This window comes from Littorina saxatilis, linkage group LG1 (genome assembly GCF_037325665.1).
Source record: "Littorina saxatilis isolate snail1 linkage group LG1, US_GU_Lsax_2.0, whole genome shotgun sequence".
Taxonomy (NCBI): domain Eukaryota; kingdom Metazoa; phylum Mollusca; class Gastropoda; order Littorinimorpha; family Littorinidae; genus Littorina; species Littorina saxatilis.
Window position 1 is genome coordinate 74,757,602 of NC_090245.1, and position 10,000 is coordinate 74,767,601.

At 43.2% G+C, this 10,000-nt stretch overlaps 1 protein-coding gene across 1 annotated transcript in view; it reads right to left on the bottom strand.

Moving 5' to 3' along the window:
* Positions 1–4,041: 4,041 nt before the first annotated feature.
* LOC138950775 (uncharacterized) overlaps positions 4,042–10,000 on the bottom strand; it is a 6,130-nt gene continuing 171 nt past the window's right edge. The window contains exons 1-2 of the mRNA XM_070322503.1: positions 8,069–10,000; positions 4,042–4,500 (exon numbers count right to left, since the gene is read on the bottom strand). The exon at positions 8,069–10,000 is cut by the window's right edge and continues 171 nt beyond it. Of these exons, the coding sequence (XP_070178604.1) occupies positions 8,114–10,000 (1,887 nt within the window). The 3' untranslated portion in view covers positions 4,042–4,500; positions 8,069–8,113. The remainder of the gene's footprint in view (positions 4,501–8,068) is intronic.

Sequence of the window (10,000 nt, forward strand, 5' to 3'; positions counted from 1 at the left end):
TGTGTGCGTGCATGAGTCTGTACTCGTGTGTGTGTGTGTGTGTGTGTGTGTGTGTGTGTGTGTGTGTGTGTGTATGTATGTGTGTGTGTGTGTGTGTGTGGGTGTAAGAAAGAGAGAGAGAGGGAGAGAGTGAGGGAGAGAGAGTGTGTGTGTGTGTGTGTGAATGTGTGTGTGCATTTTCACTGTGATCAAATAAAATAGAAAGGCCAGTCACCACGCACATCCTCGGCTCGCATGCAATGTATTTATATAGCAAAGGGAATGCCTGTAATTCACACATAGCAATCACTTGGTCTTAAACGTGCACAAGACAAAAACTTTCATACTGGGGGAGCGAGCCAGTCTGAAGAGTACTCGGGTCCAGCGCGAGCGTTTTTTATTTATATTTTGACTGAAGAAAGGATATTAAATTTATCAGGATACCGCCCCGACTGGACAATTACGTGATCGAACTGCCTACAGTTTTTAGTCATATTATATAGCACATCGGATTTCCTTTTGCCCGTGAGGGTCAATTAGTTATCCCACCGACCTGAATTATGGAGAGGATCGAGCCTGGGTTGTACTACAGCCTCACACATAATTTCATTGAAATCGGTTCTTAAACATCGGATATCTCTTTGCGGACAGACACACAGACACAGACACAGACACACACACACACACACACACACACACACACACACACACAAACACACAGAGACAGACAGACACAGTGAAACCTATAATACCGTCTTTTAAGGGGCGGTATAATAACTTGAAAATCAAGCGTCTATAGTAAACCCTCGGACTAGTGAACCCTCGGACTAGTGAACCCTCGGACTAGTGAACCCTCGGACTAGTGAACCCTCGGACTAGTGAACCCTCGGACTAGTGAACCCTCGGACTAGTGGGACGTTCCCGTTTGGAGCGTGTTGAGAGGTGGATAGGGAGCGAGGCAGTGTTGAAAGATCGGTGACATAAGCTTGTATACACGTTAGTTGGGCTATGTAACACATATCCACGAATTACTGTCTGCATTGTCCCACTTCACCCGTTGCTCTCTCTCTCTCTCTCTCTCTCTCTCTCTCGCTATGTATATGTTCCAAGGACAGGTTGGAAGATTAGGCTAGGCCTAAAACATTTATCCTTATGTAATAAAGTTCTGAGATCTAAGTTCTGAGATCTCTCTCTCTCTCTCTCTCTCTCTCTCTCTCTCTCTCTCTCTCTCTCTCTCCTTTCTCTCTCTCTCTCCGCTTTCACCCGTCTCTGTCTCTGTCTCTCACTTTGATCACTTTGTTTCTGTCTGTCTGTCTGTCGGTCTGTCTGTCTTTCTCTCTCTCTCTCTCTCTCTCTCGCTCGCTCTCTCTCTCTCTCTCTCTCTCTCTCTCTCTCTCTCTCTCTCCTTTCTCTCACTCTCTCCGCTTTCACCCGTCTCTGTCTCTGTCTCTCACTTTGATCACTTTGTTTCTGTCTGTCTGTCTGTCGGTCTGTCTGTCTTTCTCTCTCTCTCTCTCTCTCCTCTCTCTCTCTCTCTCTCTCTCTCTCTCTCTCTCTCTCTCTCTCTCTCTCTCTCTCTCTCTCTCTTTCCACTCGCAAAAGATTTTTTTACAATCACATCTTGTCAAATATTGATTATGCATCCACTCTATGGGATTGTGCAAGTGCTAATGTTTTGAAACATTTAGCCAGTCTTCACAGAAGAGCAGTTAAGCTTATAATGCTAAAAAATCACACTCCTTCAGAATCTGATTATAAAAATTTGCAAGTAGGCCTATTACCATTTCAAAAAAGATTAATGTATAATAAAGGTGTTATGATGCATAAAGTGATGTCAGGATATGCACCGGAGACATTACGTGATAATTTTATTTTGAACTATAACAGACTAAAAATCATAACACCGACTCCACGTATTGACCTTTTCAAATCAAGCCTTCTTTATTCAGGTGCGGTCCTATGGAACTCACTGCCTATTTTTCTTAAGCATAAAACAAACACAGACAGCTTCAAAAAAATTTATATGTCGCACATAATGCAACTAAACATGTGCTGAATGGTTCATCAATTCATTTAAAATGTATGTGCATGTTAAACAAAATTATAATAATATGCAGATCTAAATTAAGTTATGTTGACACTTGGAAACTGTACTTAAAATGCAGCATGACAATTTATTTTTTAAATTTGTATCTGTATATACAGTTATAATGTATTACGTTTGATGTGATAGTTCTTTGATTATATTGTTTTCTGTTCTTGTTGACCCTATATTAGGGCGAGGGCTGGATGTAAAAAAGCAATATTCTTGCTTATCTATTACCCTCGATAATAAAGATTTTGTCTTGTCTTGTCTCTCTCTCTCTCTCTCTCTCTCTCTCTCTCTCTCTCTCTCTCTCTCTCTCTCTCTCTCTCTCTCTCTCTCTCGCTCTCTGTTGTCTCTCTCTCCTTATGTGTGTGTGTGTATGAGTGTGTGCGGTGTGGGTGTGTGTGTGTGTGTGTGGGTGTGTGTGTGCGTGTGCATGCGTGTGTGTGTGAGTGTGTGTGTGTGCGTGTGTGTATGTGTGTGTGTCCCAGTGTGTGTGTTTGTGTGTGTGTGTTTGTGTGTGTGTGTGTGTGTGTGTGTGTGTGTAGGTATGTGCGTTCGTGCGTGCGTGTGTGTGTAAGTGTGCTGGACCGGACTCGGGGGGGGGGGGGGAGGGGTTACAGGGGTTGCGCAACCCCCCCTGGCTTTACATGTTCCTCCCAAACGCTTTTTACATTTAGTCAAGTTTTGACTAAATGTTTTAACATAGAGGGGGGAAATCGAGACGAGGGTCGTGGTGTATGTGTGTGTGTGTGTGTGTGTGTGTGTGTGTGTGTGTGTGTGTGTGTGTGTGTGTGTGTGTAGAGCGATTCAGACCAAACTACTGGACCGATCTTTATGAAATTTTACGAGAGTTCCTGGGAATGATATCCTCGGACGTTTTTTTCATTTTTTCGATAAATACATTTGATGACGTCATATCCGGCTTTTTGTAAAAGTTGAGGCGGCACTGTCACACGTACCCCCATTTTTCAATCAAATTGATTGAAATTTTGGCAAGGCAATCTTCGACGAAGGCCGGGGTTTGGTATTGCATTTCAGCTTGGTGGCTTAAAAACTAATGAGTGAGTTTGGTCATTAAAAATCGGAAACTTGTAATTAAAAATTTTTTTTTATTAAACGATCCAAAAACAATTTCATCTTATTCTTCGTCATTTTCTGATTCCAAAAACATATAAATATGTTATATTTGGATTAAAAACAAGCTCTGAAAATTAAAAATATAAAAATCATGTTCAAAATTAAATTTCAGAAATCGATTTAAAAACAATTCCGTCTTATTTCGTGTCGGTTCCTGATTCCAAAAACATATAGATATGATATGTTTGGATTAAAAACACGCTCAGAAAGTTAAAACGAAGAGAGGTACAGAAAAGCGTGCTATGCAGCACAGCGAAACCACTACAGCGCTGAACAGGCTCGTCAGTTTCACTCCGTTTTGCACAAGCAGCAGACTTCGGTCATCGTGAAAAAATGCAGTGCGTTCAGTTTCATTCTGTGAATTCGACTGAGCTTGACTAAATGTTGTATTTTCGCCTTACGCGACTTGTTTTTCTTTTTTTGTTGTTGGGGATCATCTAGATCACCATGAAATCCGAGGAGAAATCGCACCTCTCACCCCCTCAAGACATTTTTCAGAGAGAGAGAGGGGGGGGGGGGAGAGAAAGAAAGAGAGAGAGAGAGAGAGAGAGAGAGAGAGAGAGAGAGAGAGAGAAAGACTGAGAGAAAGACTGAGAGAGCGAGAAAGACTGTGAGAGAGAGAGAGAGAGAGAGAGAGAGAGAGAGAGAGAGAGAGAGAGAGAGAGAGAGAGAGAGAGAGAGAGCGTTCAGTGCGCGTGTGTGTTTGCGAGAGAGAGAGAGAGAGAGAGAGAGAGAGAGAGAGAGAGAGAGAGAGAGAGAGAAAGACTGAGAAAGAGAGAGAGAGAGAGGCTTACCCTGTCAGAGCGTGAGTGCGCGCGTGCGTTTGTGAGAGAGAGAGTCTGGAGTCTGGAGTCTGGATGGTTTATTGATTGGGCCTTGGGCCCATTTCAATTCGGGGTGTACACATTTTCATCATTCATGCTTCATGAAAAATAATCATTGTAATATTAATCATAATAAAATAAATCATCATCATCGTAATGACAGTCGACATGACGACTGTGGAAACAGGCATTTACAACAGCAAAACGTTTGGAAAAGGACAGTAAGCATCAGCACAAAATCCAGTCTCTGTCGCACTTCACTCATGTCTCTCTGTCCTCTTTCCGTCCATCCATCCATCCATCCATCCATCCATCCATCCAGCCATCCATCCATCCATCCATCCTTCTATCCATCTCATGTCCCTCTGTCCTCCATCCATCTAATCAACCGTCTGACTGTCCAACCATTCATCCGTCATCCATCTATTCATCACTCCATCTATCCCTTCACATGCCCTTTCACACGCAAATCTGCAAGCAGTTATATGCATAATCGTTGCATCTCTGATACATAGCATCACATTAACGTTTTCAAAAAAGACAAAACTGTATTACTGTTTTTTAAGCAATCGACAGAAAGCAGCAAAAATAGCATACACATAAAACAAGATCGTGCAATATCTCATATTCACTGTCCCCACTCACTGCGTATTTTAAACGCGTTCATGATGAAGGTTGCAAGTCTAAGTAATATTGATCTGTTTGGTGTCGCTAGAAGTAGCGCCAGTTTAAAGCTTGATGGGCGGTTGTAATATTTTGCAGGTATGTAGTACTCGCGAATACCAGCATATTTTGGACATTTCAAAACAAAGTGAATTTCATCTTCGGTCTCGTTTGCGCAGAATGGACACAAGTAATCTTCAGCAGTTGACGACCGAGTGTGTCGTAATCGATGCACTTTGAGTGGCGAGACACCAAGTCTTAACCTAATCAGGCAGTTTCTTGCTTTGACGTGCTTCAGGTCATTTAAGTATGAAGACATAGATAAGGCTGACTTGAAAGTGCTATAGAAGAGGAATCGTTCTTTACTGTGTACTGTTTCTATCCACTCTTGCTTGTATAATGTGACTAGTCTGTTCTTGAATTCCGTTATGAACGCATTTTCATTTCCAACGCCTTGTTGAATCCAAACTTGGTCAAAGCCGTATTTGTACAGCACATAGCAAACTGATGACGCCCATGTTCTTTTATTTTGTTCGTGTAAATAAAGCAGCATTTTATAAGCTTTTTGTGGCAATCGATGACTAGGCATTTTCAGGATGCGCAACCAAAATCGTATGGACTTAACAAACGTGTTGACAAATAACGGGTGTCTGCCAGTTTCTCCATACACAAGTGTGTTTGGTGTTTTCATGCTTGTGTTCAGAAACCTCTTAAGGGCAAACAGATGCACCTTTTCGATAGGTGAATGGTCTGCATCAAGGCCCCAGACTTCTGCCGCATAATTGAGCATGGGCTGGATCTGGGAGTCGAATAGTTTATAGAATATGTTTGGTGATCTTTCTCCTAGAGTCCACAGTACCTTAAAAATACCAATCACACCCTTTCTTGCACGCAGCGCTAAATCGTTCAGCGTGTGAGAAAATGTCAACCTTGTAGAAAAGTAAATTCCTAAGTATTTATACATGTTCACAGTTTCCATTTCGATATTGCCATACATCCATTTTTCAATCGCTGCAATGTGACCACCATTTCTGAAGATAACTATGTTAGATTTGTCTAAATTAACAGTCAAGCCAAGATTACAAGCAGTTTGGTATAGCACGTTTATCTGGTTCTGTAACCCACACACAGTGTCGGAAATCAAAATAACGTCATCTGCGAACATGAGAATCAATATCTCAATAAAATCTGGGATAAGTTGTATACCGTGTCGTCCTTTTCGCTTGATTTCGTCCGCCAATTCGTTAATGAAAAGTGAGAACAAAATTGGACTATTTATTTCTCCCTGCTTCAGGCCTCTCGGACACATGAAAAGGTCAGTGACCTCTGCTCCTGCCCTAACTTTTGCTTTAACAACGTTGTACATACTAAGTATGGCTTGGTACATTTTACCTTTTATTCCTTTGCTTTGCAACACCTTCCACAGCTTTGTACGGTCTACTGAGTCGAAGGCCTTCTTGAAGTCAATAAAAGCAACGTATAGTTTTTTGTGTGACAGTAACTGTCTTTGTACCATAGCAAATAGAGTAAAAATATGATCGGTCGTACTGTACTTTTTACGAAAGCCAGCTTGACTTTCATTTAATAGGTTGTTGGATTCTACCCAACTAGTTAGTCTTTTGTTTATGATAAAGCTGTATAGTTTGCTGCAAATATTAAGTAATGATATGCCTCTATAATTGTCTGGATTGTTAATATCCCCTTTTTTATGAAGAGGGTGAATGATGGATTCAGACCAGTCTTCAGGATATGAACCTGATGTAAACAGTTTGTTGAAGAACCGGGCTAGGAATGGTACAACATGAAAAGCTGAATTTTTGAAAAGCTCACTAATAACACCATCTGGTCCTGCAGCTTTACCATTTTTTAATGCTCGTATGGCTTCGTAAACCTCTGTTTCTGTTATGTCATATTCCAGCATCTGGGTAGTCTCTAGTTCATTTTCATCTACTACCTCTTGTGCTTCGTCAACAGTAGTATTGTTTGCGTCCGTTTCTGTGAATGTGTTGAATACATTGTAAAAGTGTTCATACCATTGTTCAGTTTCTATTGTGTTAGCATTAGTTGTTTTCCTTGATAAAGACCTTATGGTTCTCCAGAATGTTTTAGGATCTTTACCACTTTTTTGCAACAGTTCAATTGTTGCTTGTCTGTGGGCAACTTTTTTGCATCTGTTAAGTTCGTTGTACTCATTTCTGTTTTGTGTGTACACAAGTTTGTCTAAATTACCGTTGTGGACATTTCGTAAGTCATGTCTTACAGCTTGCCTCTTCTCTTTGCATTCAAAATCAAACCATGCCTGTTTACGTTCTTTTCCTATTGTTATACTTTTTTTCATGCATTCTCCAGCTATAAGCAGTCCTTCTGTAAACTTTCTAATCGAGGCATTTACATCCATGTCTATTTTGCTTTCTGCTTCAATAAAACAGTGTTTTACCTCTTCAGAAATTACACATGCCATAAATTCTTCCCTTTTATCTGGGCACCAAACGAGTTTGTCAATTCTATACGTCCCTGGTTGTTTTCTATCCAACTCATGTATTTCACTTTGTATTTGAATGTAGCACTCGACAGGCATATGTTTTGACTCAATTTTTTCCGCTACGTGCACTCTGATGTGCAAATCAAGGAGGAGTCTGGAGACAATAATATAGTCAATCACACTACAACCCGAGGTGGATATATATGTGAAATTCCCACGCTCGTCACCCTGGCCACCGTTCAAAATTTTCAGATCGAACTGTTCGCAGACACTGAGTAAACATTTACCATATTCGTTCAGTTCTTTGTCTTTTGAGTTCCGTTTCACACAGTCTTTTTCTACGTAATCCTCGTGTATCGAAAAAATGTCGAGATTCTCATCGAGAAGTGTTTTGTGCACCGCATTTCTCGAACTTGTTCTGGCATTTAAATCACCAATTAATATAAAAGGGAGGTCACCACAGTCTTGTATAATATCCATCATGCAATGTTCAATGACAGCTATGCCATTCGAAATGTCCGTTTCTCTGTAATACACAGAATTGATTGGGGGCACGTACACACCCAATAAGATCACGTCCTGGTCTGTGGCCAAGAGACTCTTCGACAACTTTAGAATTATCATGTTGTCGTATTCTGTTTCTATTCTAGTCACAAAGCGGGACAGTTCTTTTCTGACAAGCAGAGCAGTTCCTCCGGAAAGGCGTGCAGTTACACTATCTGACAGTTTTATGCCTGGGGATACAAATACTTCATGAGTCGGGAATATCAAAGTCGGAAAAGTTATTGAAAAAGTTTCCACGAGTAGCACAAAATCAAATGTTGATAGATATGAACCTATATCTGGATCATAGAGGCGTTTTAGACCTTCAAGATTATACGTCAAGAAACTTACGGTTTTAGTCGAATGGAGTTGATTAACAGGGGCCCGGCCGACATCCTATCTAGCGCCTTCGCCTTCGTCTGTGACCCTATTGGTAACCGTGGATACTGGCGTTGTGCTGTGGACCCCACAGTCAGCAAGAGTCATCTGGCGCTTGTCCATTCCCTCCCTCACAGTCTGAGCTCGTGCTCGAGTGAGGGGGCGCTTGTCAGGCACCTCGGCGATGACGTCGTTCTCCTCTGCATTGTGTTGTGTCGCGGGTGACACCTCTGTTGCTTGTGCAGTGGTGTCCGTGGCGCCTTGTATGGAGAGCTCTAAAGCTCGCAGGTTTCCCTCCTGTACGTCGTCAGACTCGTCTCCACTAGTCTCCACCAGGGCTGCTGATCCGGACGGATCTCCTGCTTCCACTGTATCCCCGTTGACCTCCTCAGTAGGCCCCACACCAGCCACCATCTCTAGGCTGTGCGTTGAAGCGTCGTCTGGGTTGACCTTGGTCTCCTGCTGTTGGGCCGCTGCCTGGTGTGTGTTGTCGGTACCTTTACTGGTAGCTGGCGCGTTCCCTGGCTGACTGTCTTCGTCTGGGCTGCTGTATGTCTTTCTAGCTGTGGTCTCGTCTTCCATCTGGTAGTCTCGAGGTGCTGTAGTTCGTAGGTCGGCCTTTCCTGTCTCTGGGTACCGTGTATTCTCGCGTGATGCTGCGGAGTAAGTCTTTGAGTTGGGGGCGCTTTGTGGGATCCTCCATGCCTCGGGCTGTTGGCGATGCAAGTAGGCGTCCCAATCTTGGTAAGAGCTCCTGTCATACCAATCATGGTTCCAGTCGTTGGTGTTGTAAGGGTCTGCATTGTACTGGTGGCTGTGGGAGTCCCCAAACATTCCGCTTTGATAGCGCTGCTCTGTTGAGTACTGTGTCGGCACTGCATCTGTATCATAGCGATTCGTGTGTTCATCCGACTCTTGGTAGGATCTCCTGTCATACCATGCTTGGTTAGTGTTCTTGGGATTGTAGTCCTCAGCTGTGTTGTGGCGGTTGTAAGAGTCCCTGCGGGATCTGCTATGTGAGCGCTGACCTGTAGTTTGTCTCCACTGCTGACCGCCCTCGCTGTCTCTGTTGTAGTCGTTTCGTGAGCTGTGCTGCTGCTCGTGTAGAGTTCGTCTCCCTCTCCCAAAGGATGAACTCCGGTTGTAATGCCGCTGTTGTAGTGGGCCATCTACAACGAGTTTGTTGCCCCTGTAGTAAGCTTTCAGCCCTCTGTCACGATGCTCCTGGATGATGTTCTGTTGTCTGGTAGTGAGGTCAGCTGCTACAGTGATGTTCTTCCTTCTAAGCGCTTCTCTGCCTGTTGTGAGCACTTCTAATTTGTCGGACCATCTTGAAAATCTTGCAATCATTGGTTGTGGCCTTGCTGGGTTGCTGTCGTGCTTTTTGTTTCCAAGGCGATGGGCACGCACGATGTCTGTCCTGTCCCAATGTTTTTCTGGAACAGTATCTCTTAAAACGTCCAGCACCTTGGTGACGCACGTATAGTAGTCTTCGTCTGCGGACTGAGCTATGTTGAAAAACTTCAGATTGTCACGTCTAGAAAAGGCTTCTAGCTTGTCTATCTTGTCATCTAGTTCTGCAGCGGTTTGGTTAAGTCTCTCTTCAAGGGTTGTAACTGCAGCGTGCGTATCCCGTGTTTCCTGCAGCATAGAGAAGTAGTTTTGTTCTAAGTCGTCTGCTTTTGACTGTATGGACTGAATCTGCTTTCTGACGTCACTGAACGAGCTGTCCATTTTGGTCATCAGTTCACTGTTCAGAGATTGAAACTTTCTCTCCTGTGTGTCAAAGAGTCTCTGCATTGTTGCTAGGTCCAGCGGACCCCCTTCCACTGCACTGTGCTGGTGGAGATTATGTTGCTGTACACCACCATAGTATGAGGGCGTAGATGCTGGTACTGATGCTGG